At 48.2% G+C, this 16,431-nt stretch overlaps 5 protein-coding genes across 7 annotated transcripts, besides 5 other annotated features; 2 read left to right on the plus strand and 3 right to left on the minus strand.

Annotated features, from left to right (window-relative positions):
* Positions 1-183: 183 nt before the first annotated feature.
* TSTA_031270 (uncharacterized protein) lies at positions 184-1,371 on the minus strand (the record flags this gene model as incomplete). Its single annotated transcript, XM_002480254.1, has 2 exons — positions 184-452; positions 510-1,371. 2 exons carry the CDS (start codon positions 1,369-1,371, stop codon positions 184-186), a joined length of 1,131 nt encoding a protein of 376 aa, XP_002480299.1.
* Positions 1,372-1,748: 377 nt separating this feature from the next.
* Positions 1,749-1,800: a sequence feature (GA-rich).
* A 1,299-nt stretch (positions 1,801-3,099) lies between these two features.
* Positions 3,100-4,894, minus strand: TSTA_031280 (DUF250 domain membrane protein; the record flags this gene model as incomplete). 2 transcript variants are annotated; one of them, XM_002480255.1, is made up of 5 exons in its annotated part: positions 3,100-3,468; positions 3,554-4,179; positions 4,237-4,242; positions 4,305-4,372; positions 4,434-4,567. In XM_002480255.1, 5 exons carry the CDS (start codon positions 4,565-4,567, stop codon positions 3,100-3,102), a joined length of 1,203 nt encoding a protein of 400 aa, XP_002480300.1. The 2 variants fall into 2 exon arrangements, with proteins under 2 accessions (XP_002480300.1, XP_002480301.1); XM_002480256.1 differs by lacking the exon at positions 3,100-3,468 and having other exon boundaries at positions 3,529-4,179; positions 4,434-4,894.
* Positions 3,491-3,525: a microsatellite.
* Positions 4,895-8,204: 3,310 nt separating the features above from the next.
* Positions 8,205-10,714, plus strand: TSTA_031290. 2 transcript variants are annotated; one of them, XM_002480257.1, is made up of 7 exons: positions 8,205-8,289; positions 8,442-8,543; positions 8,625-8,694; positions 8,815-8,895; positions 8,957-9,307; positions 9,363-9,788; positions 9,852-10,714. In XM_002480257.1, the coding sequence occupies exons 2-7, from the start codon at positions 8,461-8,463 to the stop codon at positions 10,431-10,433; spliced, it is 1,593 nt and encodes a 530-aa protein (XP_002480302.1). In that variant the 5' UTR covers positions 8,205-8,289; positions 8,442-8,460; the 3' UTR covers positions 10,434-10,714. The 2 variants fall into 2 exon arrangements, with proteins under 2 accessions (XP_002480302.1, XP_002480303.1); XM_002480258.1 differs by lacking the exon at positions 8,205-8,289 and having other exon boundaries at positions 8,371-8,543.
* Positions 8,730-8,775: a sequence feature (UNKNOWN FEATURE KEY polypurine).
* Positions 10,715-10,787: 73 nt separating the features above from the next.
* TSTA_031300 (uncharacterized protein) lies at positions 10,788-11,901 on the minus strand. Its single transcript, XM_002480259.1, has 2 exons — positions 11,471-11,901; positions 10,788-11,416 (listed from the first exon to the last, which is right to left on the minus strand). Exons 1-2 carry the CDS (start codon positions 11,847-11,849, stop codon positions 10,890-10,892), a joined length of 906 nt encoding a protein of 301 aa, XP_002480304.1. The 5' UTR covers positions 11,850-11,901; the 3' UTR covers positions 10,788-10,889.
* Positions 11,902-12,005: 104 nt separating this feature from the next.
* Positions 12,006-12,065: a sequence feature (CT-rich).
* Positions 12,066-12,648: 583 nt separating this feature from the next.
* TSTA_031310 (serine/threonine protein kinase, putative) lies at positions 12,649-16,431 on the plus strand (the record flags this gene model as incomplete). The annotated part of the gene is made up of 2 exons (XM_002480260.1): positions 12,649-15,378; positions 15,442-16,431. 2 exons carry the CDS (start codon positions 12,649-12,651, stop codon positions 15,778-15,780), a joined length of 3,069 nt encoding a protein of 1,022 aa, XP_002480305.1. The 3' UTR covers positions 15,781-16,431.
* Positions 16,133-16,176: a sequence feature (CT-rich).

The raw sequence follows: 16,431 nt of genomic DNA on the forward strand, positions 1-16,431 counted from the left end.
ACAAATATCGAATAAATGTCAAGTGAACTTTCCCACTCGTATCTCTCGGAAAGCAGATTAGTAACAATAAATAACGCCGAAGGAAAATCGTAGCAAAACGTCGAATGCCAAAGACGAATCTGCGTTTGGAAAAAGCGAAAACAACGAGTCGAAGAAAAGCCAGCGTGTCGGAGGAAAGAAAAGTTATAGATCGACGTCCATGTCCGTGCCCATGCTCATTGCCATATCATTGTTCATATTGACCTTCTCGCCGGTTACAGCATGGTCTTCTTTGCTAATGCGTGCAATTGGGATGCCGTTTCCAACGACACAGTTGATGACATCGCTTGGAACAACAGTGCGCTCAGGTGATCGTTCAGAAGCGCGTAATACTTCAAATCCTTCAAACTGAATCGGTGTCGATCGAATGTTTCGTAGACAGTTGTCTAATGTCGAGGCAACCAATTGTGCTTCTGTCAAATCCTCCTTGAAAAGGAAGAAATAGGAAGATGGATCAAACTGATACATACTAGACATAGCAGCGTAGTTACTATGCATAGGAGTATCCTGAAGCGGAACATCTTGTGCTGGAAGGGCAGCAACCAGATATGCGTTGAGGCTGCGGTTTTTCAGAATGATGCGAGCGTTCCGCATATATTTATAAAAATGATTGTTAATATACTTTTCCCAGCCAGAGACGGCTGGTCCCATGTCGCCATCATGGATGACGCGTTGCCAGCTTATACCAAGCAGAAGAGTCACGTCATCAACGCGAGGTTCATCTGCCATATCGAGAGGACTATTCTTGCCAAACGAGCGGCGGTTGTCGTCATTTGTCGTAGCTTGCATTTGCTGTTGAATCCAAGCGAGTTCAACGTCGTCAGCGTGGGATGCCGAAGTGTCAAGACGTTGAGATTTGCGACTTGGTCCATCTCCGTTGTTGAATTGCTGCATCCGTGAAGATATGGTTTTCTTTACAGCTTCTTCTTCGTACCATGTGCCGGTCTGGCTTTCGGCTGACACGGCCATACCAGTACGAGGGTTCAAAAGGACCATGCCTTCACCGTAGATCGGTGCTTCTACGGCAGGTATAGAAGGCGCAAAGCTCAGTTTCGAGCTAGAGATATCATCATCCTCGCTGTCGTTACGCGACCTCTTGCGTGAGGGGTTGGTGAATATAGTCTTGGAAGAAGAGGAAGGGGTCCAGCTAGAAGAGTGACGCGTTGGACCTTTGAATTGGTTCGCGTATACCGCGTCCATTGACCAGGAGCCAGAATCGTAGGCCTGGAAGCCCTGTACGGACTGGGAAGGGAACTGAAATGAGGGATGGTTTTGAGATGAGGGTAGGATCATGGTTGGGCCGTCAGAGAAGCGGTTGTAGACTGAGCCCATGTTGGCAGATTCGCTTGGGTGATATTTGGTTTCGAGAGGATTAATTGAGTAGAAAGAGTGAGAACGGGTCAAAGTGAGCCGTAAGTGCCTGTCTAGAAAGGTGAGTTTGAAATCCTAGTGAGCTATTAGAAACCTTTGGATGTGTCGAAAGTCAGTACGCCAGTTATCCTGAAAGATAACAGTACAAGACCCAATGGATATTCACTGCAATGGAGCAGAAAGGTTCGGTAGCGCGAGAAAGGTCGCGTCGTATTGATTCTGTTGACGTGACAAAGGAGAAGAGAGAGGATGAGGTAGTAAGCATAAGAGGAAGGAGGTCACGAGTTGAAGACGCGATGTGTGAGAAGGTAATTGAAAGAGTCGAGAGGTGGGCAGATGGAAGAGAGATGAAAGGAAGAAAGAGAGAAAGGAAGAAGAAAGAGAAGAAGAGGGCGAGGCTCACGGGGAATGAAAGCAACGGAAAAGTCGGAGCAAGCTTGCCTCACCAAGGATTGATTGCATGGAGAGGGAAAAAGAGGATGGATGGAGGTTCTGGACAGAGGAACGAATGCGGACACGGAACATGATTCTGCCGGGTTTGCGATGCGATGCGGAGGAGTGCTTGAGCCAATAGCCGCGTCGATCCAGACAAGGGAGTGCCTGAGGCAGTGGAGCGGCTGACATGGACAGCCAATAGGAAAACTTTGCCCGGGCGATGACAAACATGACTTTGGCTGTACGCTAAGCCTTTTTGGGCCACGGGCGGTCCTGCTGGGCAACCCGAAATGCCTGAGGCTACGAGGCAGAACCACACAAAAGGCAGGATTGGCGACCGACCCACATATATTTCTGCGAGTCATTGGCCTGTCAGAATTCGGTAACGATGACCTTGGCAACCCATCTGTGGCTGACAGGAGGGAATATTATTCGACGGCCGAGTCAGGCGGCCTCACTAAGGTTTGAGAAAATAGCCAATGAATGGTGAGTAACAAGGATATCTGCAAGCCAATCAGAGTGCGAGGTTGTAGCGCCGCTGGGCCACATTGTCACGCTATCCTAGAGTGGGAACCCGAGGTAGCACCAGTCACAGTCTTGTACTATGGTAGAACGAGGACGATACTCCGAACATAGCCCAGAAAATAAGAAATGGAATGATTAGTGTTTTCGATTTTCGTATCAATCTACAAAGCCCCGGTGCACCATCTATTTCAAACACACAGAACAGAAATGGAAACGACTCGCGTATAGTCACAATGCGGCATGAAAATGAAAAATGACCTAGATACGCACGGCAATGAAATGGGAAACGTAACATCAAAGGCTGGTTTAAAAAAGTATTTTCGTAGATCCTTCTCCGAGAAGAGAAAAAGAGAGAAAAAAAAAAGACATGAAACCAAAGGTGAAAGGGAAGGATCAAATAGGAGCTGGAAAGAAGTGAAGTAGTGAGATAAGGAAGGTCCAAAGGCGTGTAGTTGAAAACGTCCTCCCGAATATTACACAAAACTGGCTGCAGTTTCCAGCGGATCCAACCGTTGCAGTCAATGCAATACACCAAGGCCTTCCGTGTACAACATCATACGGCATCTCGAGTCTTATCATAACGATTATGCCGTACAAATGTATGTCGGGCCTATATTGAGTGCAAGCACCAAAAACATGCCAATCAATCAAACGATACAGGCTTGCGAGGAATCGGAATCAACCATGGTCGATTTGAATCAGTGGCGGTTTTTGTGGTAGATGCAGAGGTTAAACGCGACCGGCAGACGCACCGCCAAGGGCACCGCGAATGTGGTCAACAGACTCTGGTGCATAGCTGGGAGCAAGAGCACCAACAAACAAGAAGAAACCGAGGACGACAGCACCAATGATAACGAGACGACGCTGGCCAGGGTTGGTGCTACCGTATTCGGCCCAAGAACGTTGAGCCTGGCTGGAGTATTCTTTGATCTTCTCACTACCGAGCTTGTAGTAGACAAGGCCACCAAGGGCAATGGAATAACCAAAGAATTGAAGACCAGTGACGGGAGTGTGCCAGATAGCCATGGAAGCAGCGACAAGAAGAATATCCTTCAAGACACCGCAGAGGGTCATGACCAATGACGAAGTCTTGCCAATCTGTGTAACAAGTCAGAAATTGAAAAAAAAAAAAAAAAAAAAAAAAAAAAAAAAAAACACATTCAGACATGGATCAGTCACTTACCAAGAAGACAACGGAAACGTTCAACATGAAAGCGACCATGGCGTTGGCCAAGAGAGTAATCAAACCGACGTTGTAGATATCGCCCATGGTCATCTTAGGGACTTCAAGGAAAAGAGCGGTGATACCGTTCATGACAGCGCAGACAGGTGCGAAATAGTAGAGCGAAACAAGAGGATCCATCTTGAACTCGGCAGAGCTCAACAGACGTTGAACCATGACCAAGCGAATAGCCTCGAAGATGATACCACCGATCTGGAACAAGAAGCCGATGAAAACGAACTTGATCTCACCGAAGGAAGCAATGATGACACCGATGACAATAGCCGAGACGTTCATGAGCACCTTCAAGTTGACAGGAGCCATTCCCAATCCCCAAGTTGCGAAAAGAACAGCCACGGGAGTAGTGGCCTTGAGCATCTGGATGAAAGCGACACTGAGGTACAAGTAGGTGACGTTGCCGCAGATCAAACTCAGACTGAAGAAGAGACCGATGGGGACGATAGCACGGAGGTAGACGCGGCCAGTCATCTTGACGGTCTTGCGGCCATCAAGTAATGTCGTAGTGCGGGCGAGGATCTGGGTCATAAGGGTTGCGAAGGCCAAATGCCATGTTGTCAAGAAAATCGCTAGCGATCGGTTAGAATAATGCTATTCATCAAAAGGGACTTAGTTATTTCACATACGATAACCTGCAGAGTATACATTAGTATCACTGTACGTCCAATGATATGGAATATGATAAGTCACTTACGGAACTGAGCGTAGTCCAAAATGTGTTTGTTGAACAAAATGACACTGGAACTCAAAGCAATCCAAGTACTGTCAAGCCGGTCAGCTGTTGCCCGCCCTCTTATATTCTCAGACCAAAATCAACACTCACCCGACGTAGAAGGCAGGATGCAAAGCGGGCTTAGGAGGCTCCGACTTGGTTGCTTCTGGGTTGATGGTGGGAAGAACAGGCTCTGGGCGAGAGACCTCGCCCGAGGTACGGGCCTTTTCGTTATCGGAGCTCATTGTCGTTGCGATAATGCGAGCTTGTTCACTGAAAAATCGCTGGAGATCGAAAGGGCGCTGCCGAAAATGGCTGCTGTTGCCGAAAGACGAGGATGCCACGAGGAAGGTTGGAGGAGGAAGAATTAATTAAAGTCGGTTGTTGAGAGCAACTCCGGATATTCGAGGTACGTAACAAGGCTTAACGAGTGGCTGTGATCGACTGCCGTGTGAGCAAGTGACGAACACGGATAAAAAAAACACAACAGCAAGTAAAAAAAAAAAAGGTTATAAGAATTAGAACAGAAGCACGTAACCGGGCATGGGGAAGAGGAATGGAAGTTTGTAGGGGGAAAAAAAAAATAGTAATGATGATGGTAGAAGACAAAATAGGCTCTGAGAGATTTCAAGGGATGGAATGGGGGGTGAGTACGTGTACTGCTACCGTGGTGAGCAGGTGCTAACTTTAGTGGTTAGGGAGGGGGCAGAGGTCCAACGCGAATAAGCAGGCAGGAAAAAAAATTGACAAAAAAGAGAGACAGAGTTCAGACGGATTCCAGACGCAACAGAGTGGATAGGATCTCTTTTGGTTCCGCGTCTAGGACGTAGGAGGAAAAGGCCACACGTACAGATTAACAGAGGCTGGCCAATCTCTTTGCCGTTCGCTGGCACCCCTTTTCCTTGTCTGTCTGTTTGTTGACTTGCTGGGGGCTGAAGTTGAAAGGAAAGGAAGAGGACTGGCTGTATTTGACTGGGGCGGACTAGAGATTTAGTAGATATCGAACAAGCGGAGATCGACCAGGACCGTGGGCTCGCTCAGACAACGTCCAGGCCGGGATAGGGATAGGTTCGGGGCGCCGTTAGAGGAATTCATGCACGAATATAGGACAAGGATGATAGAATCTGAGAGGTAGAGAGATACGAGATAGAAGACTGAGGTCGCTGCAAGCAGTGCGTGGTTTTTTTTTTTCTTTCCCTGGCCAGCAGAAAAAGGGGAAGGAGGGTCCAAGCTGGCGGATGTGGCACGGGAAAGTGGGTGTTTGGCTTGAAACACGGCGCACGGTTTCAGGTCTAACATGACACCCGTTGGCGCCACCCTCGTCAATAGTTACTAAATATACCGATTCTTGCCTGGTTGGGACTAGCCGCGTAATCTTACACGAGGAGACGACGAGAATCAGCCCGTTTCCGTCTATCTAAAATACCATACCGAACGCGAAATTACGTTACGTACTCCCACGGCACTGCTGGCCTACTTCCACGCCCCTGCATACTGTTGCGGCTCAGTCAATGTTTCACTGTTTCCAGGTTTTCCATAGAACATCTGGAACATTGACTGAGATCAGGTCAACGGCGGATATTTTTATCCCAGTGTTCCGGATACTGTACGTACTACTCCGTACACCTACTGCGAGTGATTCAAGTGGTAAGGCGAAAGACATCTCCGAACTTTCTGGGAGTCAGTCGCTGTACTCCGTACCATATGAATCAAGTCTTGAATAAGAAGAAATTACTGATGAATATCTTGCCCCAAACGCAGAGTTTCTAAGCCACTTCCAAGCCCTTGAGTCTTCCACCGACCGATTATGCCATCCGGCATCTCTCGGTAATGGAACATCCACCATCGTGCATTGAACTTCAGGGTTGCGACCCAGGACTACTAGCTTCAACAATTGAGTAAAGGATGTAGCTGCCGTACCTATGCAGCTGTAGCCTGTAGCAATTGAATTGTACCGGGGATCCCCTTCGTAGGGTCCGATATGTCGGGATCTACGTAGTACGTGGTACGCCGTACGGAATGTGTCAATCGATAGTTTCAGGGCAAAAAAGAGAGATGTCGTCACGATACCAGTAGGGGCGGCCGGAGTATCTTGAAAGGCCAAACAGTAAAAAGTCCATAGAATCAATGTCAGACTCAGCTCCCAAAGTCCAAACAACCATGGGTATGGAGTTTTGAATTTTTCAATGCCGATTCGATCTAAGAAACTATCCCGATTGTTTGTTATGGAGCGTTATGGGCACCGATCAGAGATCAGCAGGACGTGTCAATAAAAAGACGCGTAATTGATTCGTCTACTCCGTACTAATGTAACTTGGTTGGTTAAGCCTCATACGCTGAATGGCCAATCAGGAGCTGGCTGGCTATCTTCTAACGGAGGCTAATCATGACTAAGAGCACTAAGCTTAAGACTAACTTAGTGAACATCGTGTCAAATCTCTCCTATTCAAGCCTGCTCACAGTGCTCAGACATCTTGACTCTTGACTTTGAGTCCATGGGGGAACTCTCAGCCGATGATTTCGTGCAGAAACTACCGAGAGGCTAGAGCTGACGTCCCTATGGAGCATCCTGCCATAGCCTTATGGGTCGCATCTCATCCGAGGTCACATGACCACGAAATAAGATCGCTCCAGCGGATCGACAAAAAGAATGGAGAACAGATAGGTTGGTCGGACACACTCGTTGATCGACTTCTTTGGTGACGAATACAAAATCCTTGCGGTACGTCCATCAGTGGGACCAACAATTTCACCATCGTTTTACATAGGGAAACGATGATGAATGATTTTACGGAGGACTCCCTGACTCGGCGGTATATAATCCACTGACCCAGAGATCGACCGAGCGGCTTCACGAGATGATCCTAGGGTCGGTAGTCCGGTAGTCCAGTGTGACCAAAGTCATAAATCTTGCTCAATGCTGACTATTATTGTTGTTTCTTCATTTCCGTAGTTACCGCGATGGAGGGAGCACATTGTCTTCACTGCCCAGGGGAGATAGAGTACGATACCACCCCAAGCAATCCCTGATCACAGGCTCGTTACTAACTTACGTACCTCTCTGTTTTATGTTGAATGTAACTGACAAGGGTCCTGGCGGTACTCTAGGCCATTGGTTAGCTCTGAGTCCCTGACGGCAGCACGTCGATCGTAGTTCAGTAGCCGCTACAGCCAATCCGTCCGTCACATTTGCCATGTATTGCAAACAGCCGTTATTGGATGCGATAAAAGATACACGACATCGTCGTGGCCATGTGCAATTCCGTATCACACTACATAGATACATATGTACGTAGCTGGACAATGCTTGGCAAAGCCGCTTCCGGCGCTGTGATTGCCAAGCACTGAGCTTAGATCTTCTGCATCGGAATGTATCGTGTTCCTGTCCCTGTTCATAGACTACCGTCTTGCAGAATTCCAGAAACGGTGACGGTCCAGAATAAGATTGATAGAATGATCAATGCCGTGCAATGTAGAGAGTTGAGGCTATTGGCGAGGAACCCGTGCGCGATGTTTAAGGCTCAAGAAGCCCCCGGTTAGAATTAATTTAGGAAATTGGTGGCGCACCAAAATTCCAGACTCAGGGGACCGAAAGATACGACAAGTGGAAATCCGGTCTCGCACGAGGCTGTCAACGTCGAATCTCAATCGGGGCGAGAATGAGATGAGACTAGTATTCCGGATTGGCGATTGTGACTGGCTAGATTTCTGCATTAGGCACATGTAGAGACAGAGTGGTGAAAGTGAAGATGTTGTCAAGGTGGTCTGAACTCGATGGGTTTGCCCCTTTCCCAGACCCAGAACGCCAGCTCCACTCGACCCGACCTGTAGTTGTCAAATAACAGGAGCACGTCTTCTCGAACTAAAGCACCAGTCAATCAGAAAGTGGAATAATCAGACAGTCAAGACTTTCGCAGAGAGACAGAGGGCGAAAAAGGAGAGATCCAGCTGGAGACAAATAGTACTAGTACACCGCCCACCCCCACAGGCAAGCACGCACCCTCGCTCCTTCCCGTGCAACAGCTTCCTCTTTTTCTTTCCTTTTCCTGAGACACTCTCTTCCTCCTTCAATCATCCCCAAACCACTCCTGTCTAATAAATTGTTGCTGCGTCCGTCAGCGGAGAAAAGTCTTCTTCTATGCTTAATATCGCCCGCAAAACTCTACAACGTGTGCCCAGCTTCCAGGATATTCTCCAAGGCAGGATGAGCCACCCAGACATGTGAGCGCATTCCCCCCTCTTTAAATGTCGATTCATCATCACCTGGACAATTAAAGAGCTGACAATTGCTGTGCTGCACAGTACTGTTGACGTTCTCGTCATTGGTGCAGGCCCTACTGGTCTTGGTGCTGCAAAGCGCTTGAATCAGATCGTACGTACTTCCCCGCTACACCCGCCGGAAACCACAAAACAAACCAAAAAAAAAAAAGAGAGAAGGAAAAAGGGAAAGAAAATAGGGGGTTCGAAGAAGCGAAACTAATGATGAATACAGGACGGCCCATCATGGCTCATTGTCGACTCGAATGAGATCCCTGGTGGTCTCGCCTCAACAGATGTCACTCCTGAGGGATTCGTAAGTACAGGGAACCTGGCGAGACCAAGAGGGTGGTTTTCTAACAATATCTCTCGTGTAGTTGTACGATGTCGGCGGTCACGTCATCTTCTCCCACTACAAGTACTTCGATGACTGCATTGATGAGGCTCTCCCCAAGCCCGACGACTGGTATACTCACCAGCGTATCTCCTACGTCCGTTGCCAGGGCCAATGGGTTCCCTACCCCTTCCAAAACAACATCTCCATGCTTCCCAAGCACGAGCAGGTTCGCTGCATTGAGGGCATGATTGACGCCGCTTTGGAAGCTCGCGTCTCTAACACAAAGCCTAAGACCTTCGACGAGTGGATTATCCGCCAAATGGGTGTCGGTATCGCTGATCTTTTCATGCGACCATACAACTTCAAAGTGTGGGCTGTTCCCACCACCAAGGTAAAGAAACACGGTCGAGTCGAACCCTGTGCAACGGCGCTGACTGCTCTGATAGATGCAATGCTCGTGGCTCGGTGAGCGTGTCGCCGCCCCTAATGTCAAGGCTGTGACCACCAATGTCATCTTGAACAAAACTGCCGGTAACTGGGGTCCTAACGCTACTTTCCGTTTCCCTGCCCGTGATGGTACCGGTGGTATCTGGATTGCCGTCGCCAACACTCTCCCCAAGGAGAAGACTCGCTTCGGTGAACACGGCAAGGTCACCAAAGTGAACCCCAATTCCAAGGTTGTCACTTTGGCAGATGGTACCACTGTCGGTTACGAGAAGCTCGTCTCCACCATGGCTGTTGATGCTTTGTGCGAGCAAATCGGTGACAAAGAACTCATCGACCACACCAAGGAGCTCTTCTACTCTTCCACTCACGTCATCGGTGTTGGTATTCGTGGAGAGCGCCCCGAGCGCATTGGCGACAAGTGCTGGGTATGTTTTTTTTTTTTTTCTCGCGCGGCTGAAGATGAATAATTCACTAACAATCCAAAATAGCTCTACTTCCCCGAGGACAACTGCCCCTTCTACCGTGCCACCATCTTCTCCAACTACTCCCCATACAACCAACCTGACGCCTCCAAGAAGCTCCCTACTCAGCAACTTGCCGATGGTTCCCGACCTGCCAGCAGTGAGCCCAAGGCCGGTCCTTACTGGTCCATCATGTTGGAGGTCTCTGAGTCATCTTACAAGCCTGTTGACGTTGAGACCATTGTAAAGGAGTCCATCCAGGGCCTCGTTAATACTGAGATGCTCAAGCCTGGAGATGAAATCGTCTCTACCTACCACCGCCGATTCGACCACGGATATCCTACCCCATCCTTGGAGCGTGAGGGTGCTCTCACCCAGCTTCTTCCTAAGCTCCAAGAGAAGGGCATCTGGTCTCGTGGCCGTTTCGGTAGCTGGCGCTATGAGGTCGGTAACCAGGACCACTCTTTCATGCTTGGTGTCGAGGCTGTTGACAACATTGTCAACGGTGCCGTCGAGCTGACCCTCAACTACCCCGATTTCGTCAACGGCCGACAGAACACTGAGCGTCGTCTCGTCGATGGTGCTCAGGTCTTCGCCAAGAAGAAGTAAATTCAGGACAAGGAAGAAAGTGTTGGAATATATGAAAAGGATGACTTTTCTTGACAATTCTTCTGAAAGATTTTATGCTAGATTTCCTTTGTCATTTTCCCTTTCTTCTTCTACCCCCCCTTTTTTTTGCTGATGTTGGAATCTTTTTAAGGAACGCCTTTTGCGCGTGTGATGAATGACATTATTGACCATGGACTGGAGCATCGATTAGTTAACCGTTTTAAACCCCCTTTTGTTCTTATCCAATTTTTTTAGATACAATACATGGATATATCTATTTCAATGTGCAAAGATTTATAACAGTTTATTTAACTAGTTATATTGAGAATTTCTGAGGTTATGATGCCGTGGAGGATTGCGCCAAGGTACTAATTTATTCATGGTATTCTTCGATGGGGAGTAGTATTACACTCATAACAACATATGTAGCCTCGAAACTTGATTCCGTCCATCTGCCTATTCAGCACCTGATTGGGACTCTTCGTCATCACGCTCCTCGTCGTTCTGATCAATCACTTCTAACAGCAAACTTTTCCTTGATCGTGGATGGGTTGTCGGGCATATATTTTCGTCTTGCCAGTTTTCGGCGGACTGTACTTCCGTGTTCCTCGAGGTGTCTTTGGATAGTTGCCCTAACACATATCGACCCCAATTCGATTGTTGGTCTCGTCTAAGCGGAAGACGGGAATAAGTATCTCGAAGGTTGCCGGGTGGTCCACTTTGCCATTCGGCCATATAATCGGATAGAAGCATGTCCGATATTCTCTCGTGAAAATATGGCACTTGTACCTGCAAGACAGGGACTATTCCATGATGCCCTGACCTGTGCACCCTGCTCACCCTGCGGGCTCGGGGAGTCGGATCTGGAGATCTGGGGGAGTGGATGGTCGTTGCTGGAGGTGACGTCTCCGCAGATGGCTCCATCAGAGGCGTTGAAGATGCTTGAGTTGATTCCGGGATTTCTGTGGCATTTTCATATATTTCTTGATCCTAGTTAGTAGTGAAGCTTGTGGCTTAATATGTTGATGTCACAGTACCTTCGCTATCGTCACGTTCAATGCGGCCAACAGTGCGAGTGCTCAGTATGGCGCGAAGTTGGGCAGGATAATCAGATAACGAGAGATCCGAATCGGACAAAGCCACACCGCGAGAACCCGGGGTTAACGAATTCAAGTAGATCTTCGCGTCGTGATAGTGTTTCACCACCTCGCAAGCTAGTTTGTCATATTCGGACGTGGTGTACTCGGTCGACGGGCTTGTACATGACGAGTCGTAATAATATTCAGCTTCTCCTTCCCCTTCCGTGCCGTAGTATTTGAGAGAAAGACTCATGGCTTTCTGGATATAGATTGACTGTATGGTTTGGAGGACCTCGTACTCGGATAGGGAGATCTGGGTTGGCGGAGTCCGCAACATGGTAGGTAGATAGCTGAAGCAATACTGTAATGCTGTAGATACGTGTTTGTATAGCTGCTAGTTGGAGAGAGAGACTGCAACAGAAAAGAGAAGCTGGTGACTGCATGGTGGTTGTGCTCCTGCCTTTTTGAGTAATTAGCTGGAAGGAGCCTTGTGTCTCTTCCTCTTCCTCTTCTCTCTTCTCTCTTCTCTCTTCTCTCTTCTATTCTACTCTCTACTTTCTATCCCCATGTCAGCGCTTGACATTCGATACTCGACAGTCGTACCATCTTCTCGCGCATCGCTCGATCCAAGACCACGATAACCGACTCCATCGATTATCACGTATCCATACCCAAAAATAGCCCTGCCAAGCCCTGGCTTACCTATTTACAACGTCTTCTTCCCAGCTGCGTCGCTCTCGAGTCTCTGGCATATGCACAATCGCCTCACAGATGATGTTGATGTCTCAGAATCAAGCTTGGAATAGGTCTGTAGGCAGTAGCATAGCCGTCGACGTAACTCGCGCATTGCGCCACATTGCTTGCCCTGTCTGAGCTGCTTGTTCACCCACAGTGGATGCCGGACGGGTTTGAGTAATCGGTCACCTTCTGATTTCGAAACAAATGTGTGCTATGGATACTTTGTAAACGTTGACCAAATACCAGGGCGTAGGTTGTGCCTGAAGTGCATAGATTAATGCCTGATCAACTTAGGACTAATGAGGCGCCATTCACTGATATATCATGATGGCATGTATGAGAATAACAACCGAATGATCGCAATAATAAATAAGATAGATACCTAGGTAAATGATAGCATGTTTTGGTATGAACTGAGGGCCCAGTTAGGCGGCAAAGGTTGCGTGTCCCATTCCCCCCCCCCTTTCCAACGCGGGCCCCAAATTAAGCACAACGACGTACCTGAAGGACGTCGCCTACACTTTCCCTCTCTCAACTCACTCACTCGCGACTCCCAGCACTCTTTTGATTTCATCCGCTGTCTTGTTCTCGCTAATATTGTCAATTCCCGCCGTATCTCGACTTCCTCCGCTTGCATTTCGTTGCCCATCGTTATCGCCAGCCACGCTTGGCTCCGTTGTTTCTTCCAGACTCCCGCTCATCGTCGACTCCTCCAAACCGCACCCGTCATCCTCATTCAGTCTCGCGTTCCACCGTATCATGCGTCCAATGCCAATGCCAATGCCATCACCGCCGCCATAAGCCTAGGTACATCCTATCTGTGCCATCTGGCTGGGTATATCTCAGTATCCTCGATCCCCGAGTTCCCATCCGTCGACGCAATCCTCCCTACTTTTGTCCTTGGTTATCATTCCGAAAGCTATCCACTATTTAGTAGCCACCCCAGAGATATCACGATGGACGGCGACCTAAGCTTATCGCAGTCCTTGGGCGGATTGAGGATAGCTAACCCCGATGATTCCTCTCTAAACTCAGAAGATGCGATAGGGTCAGGCACACCTACCCAGTCGGTCCCATCGTCCTCACAAACCAGACTTCCTCCTGACCACGAATCCACCCACGACTACCTCGGAAGTTCAGTCCACTCGTTACAATTACACGATGGGTCTAAATCTGAGCATGTACCAGAGTCAACGCCAGACTTCTCGAGTTCATACAGATCTCAAATTCTTCCCCCTGTCGAGACTACTTCCTCCCACCGAAATGCCGCCTACCGCTCGTCAGTTGCTTACTTACCCGAGAATCCAAGCTCGAGTCAACACCATCAGAATATACCGCGCTCTGCATCCACTCATGTGCATAACCATTACGCGAATGGATCCGCGTCGGCCGCTGTCCGAGGAGATTTAAACAACTACCGTATACGTACCGATTCTTCCACGTCCGGACCCGAAAAGATGTCCCGTGCAGACTCGAGAGGCGGTTCCGCGGCCCTTCAAGCCGGAGTGCCATCAAGGGATAACAGCCATAGCGACCGATCGTATAAACACGCCCAATATCTCGCCGGGAATGGCCCTGTTCCTAACCGAAAAGGCTCGCGGATGGGACATGGCAATCCCATAGGTTCGCCCTATGCGCTGGAAAATGGTCCGCCTGCAAGTAGCGAGGAATGGCAGGATCGGGGAGCTGCAGTCGGTATAAGGCAAGAAGTGGATGCCAATGGAAGGACTGTATCTCGGTATATCAAGAAGGGTGTGCGGGACTTTTCATTTGGGCAGACCTTGGGCGAGGGATCGTATAGTACGGTTTGTCTGGGGACCGACCGCCAGACACTCAATGAATACGCGATCAAAATTTTGGATAAGCGACATATTATCAAGGAGAAGAAGGTTAAATATGTGAATGTGGAAAAAGATGCGTTGAACCGTCTCACCGATCACCCAGGAATTGTCCGACTGTATTATACTTTCCAGGACGAACGCTCGCTCTACTTTGTACTCGACTATTGTAAAGGTGGAGAACTTCTTGGAGTTCTCAAGCGCATGGTGACATTCGACGAAGAATGCACACAGTTCTATGGAGCTCAGATTCTGGATACAATTGACTATATGCACAAACGAGGGATTATACATCGAGATCTTAAACCTGAGAATATCCTACTGGATAGTCAAATGCATACCAAGATCACCGACTTCGGGACCGCGAAAATCCTTGATACATCAAAGAAGGGCGAAGATGGCTCTGGCGACATTCCATCACTGGATTCAACTGACCCTCCAGAACAAGAGCGAGCAGGCTCATTTGTTGGGACTGCAGAGTATGTTAGCCCGGAATTGCTCACCGATAAAAACGCCTGCAAGGCCAGCGATCTGTGGGCTTTTGGCTGTATCATCTTCCAGCTTCTTGCCGGCCGTCCACCCTTCAAGGCCGCCAATGAGTACTTGACTTTCCAAAAAATCGTTGCTCTGGAGTACGAGTTTCCTACAGGTTTTCCTGCTGTGGCCCGCGATCTCGTTGAGAGATTGCTCGTATTGGATCCGGCACGTCGTCTCCCCATCGAACACATTAAGAATCACCAGTTCTTTGATGGAATCACATGGGGACGAGGACTGTGGAAGCAGAAAGCGCCACGCCTGAAAGCTTACGTTCCTCCACCACGAGAGCCCATCAAATTATCTGGTGGGGGTGATGAGGACAACTTTCCTCCGAACATCTCTTCCGCCGCTTCTGGTGGAATGCCCACGACGAGAGCGTATCCGCGCGTAATCACGGAACTACCTCCTCCCAGTCAACTGGATATTGAATGGTCGCCAGTGCTGAAGAGAGATAACGAGCGAATTCTAAAGCTGGGCATTTTGACTGTCTTGTCTTCTCACGCTTCCCACAGTCCAGGAAGCAACGGGAATGGAGATTCGGAAACACACAGGAAATTCTCCCGGTTCTTTGGCGGAAGTACGACGAAGAAGAAGCAGAGACTTGTGATGATTACGTCTCAAGCGCGAATTATCCTCACTGCCGCTGGCGGGGACGAGAAAAGGGTAAAACTGGAAATTTCACTCTTAGCCCCTAAAACGACATATAAGAGTACGATAGATGCCAAGGGCGCTGCATCTTGGGTTGTTGACACGGTGAGTTCAATATCACGCAGACGGTCTATATATGTGGAATGCAAAGACTAATATATCATACAGCGCGATAAACATTTCGTATTTGAAGAGCCGAAAAGCAGCTCTTCCAGCGCCACCTCATCGGCCAACTCAATACAGGAATGGATTGATACTCTAGACCGGGCCAAAGAACTGGCCATGTCACAACAAAGCAGCACATACTCTGGCGATGAATACCGCGATCTCTCCTCTGGATTTTCAAGTCAGGCAAACACATTAGACCACAGTTCAGACTTACAAACCGAAGTCCAACCGTCTATGCGAGCAACTCTCCAGAAGAATTCAGGAGATAACGATTCACTCAAAGGAAAGAAGCGATTCAGCAAAAGACATTCCAAGAATGGCCTGGCTGCAGTCTTTTAACCTTAACCAAAATAACATCAACGCTCTTTTCGTCTTTTTCTTTCCTTTTATTTTACTCATCATTGATCATTGATACACTTTATCCCATTCTGATACCCTCTTCCTCCGAAAGTTGAACATTGAAAAAAGATTGAAAGTTGTTGAAAGTTTGAAAGCTTGGGATTTCACTATTTGATTGATTGAGCGTTAGAGAAATTATTATGATGGATTACTTTTTTATCAAGTCCTTATCCAAAGCATGCGTACCGTTTTCATCCTTACCTTTTCACCCCTTGACTCTTCCCCTTTCTTGGCCTCTCATTATTCTTTCCATTGCTACCAATACTTGATAGCATATTGCATTATACTGGACCTTCTTTCTTCTCTTCTTTTCTTCTTTGTCTTTTCCTTCTCCTTTATATATCTGCATAGCAAATGAGAATCCCCTCGGCTGGCGTTGATCTTTTTCTCCAAATCTCCTGATATCGATGCATACAAATTTTGATTTGTTCTTTTCTGACCTCGTCTTGCTCACTGCCCTTGCTTAGCGGAGGGGACAAGGTATTTCTTTTTCGATTTCAACTCGATCGATTTGAGGTATTTAAAGCCATGCTTGAGTTATTGGTTGGCGCTGCATTGGTGGTCTAGGTATAATGAAGATGTTTCGACACA

The sequence above is a fragment of the Talaromyces stipitatus genome, genomic scaffold (assembly GCF_000003125.1).
Source record: "Talaromyces stipitatus ATCC 10500 scf_1105507295541 genomic scaffold, whole genome shotgun sequence".
Taxonomy (NCBI): Eukaryota; Fungi; Ascomycota; class Eurotiomycetes; order Eurotiales; family Trichocomaceae; genus Talaromyces; species Talaromyces stipitatus.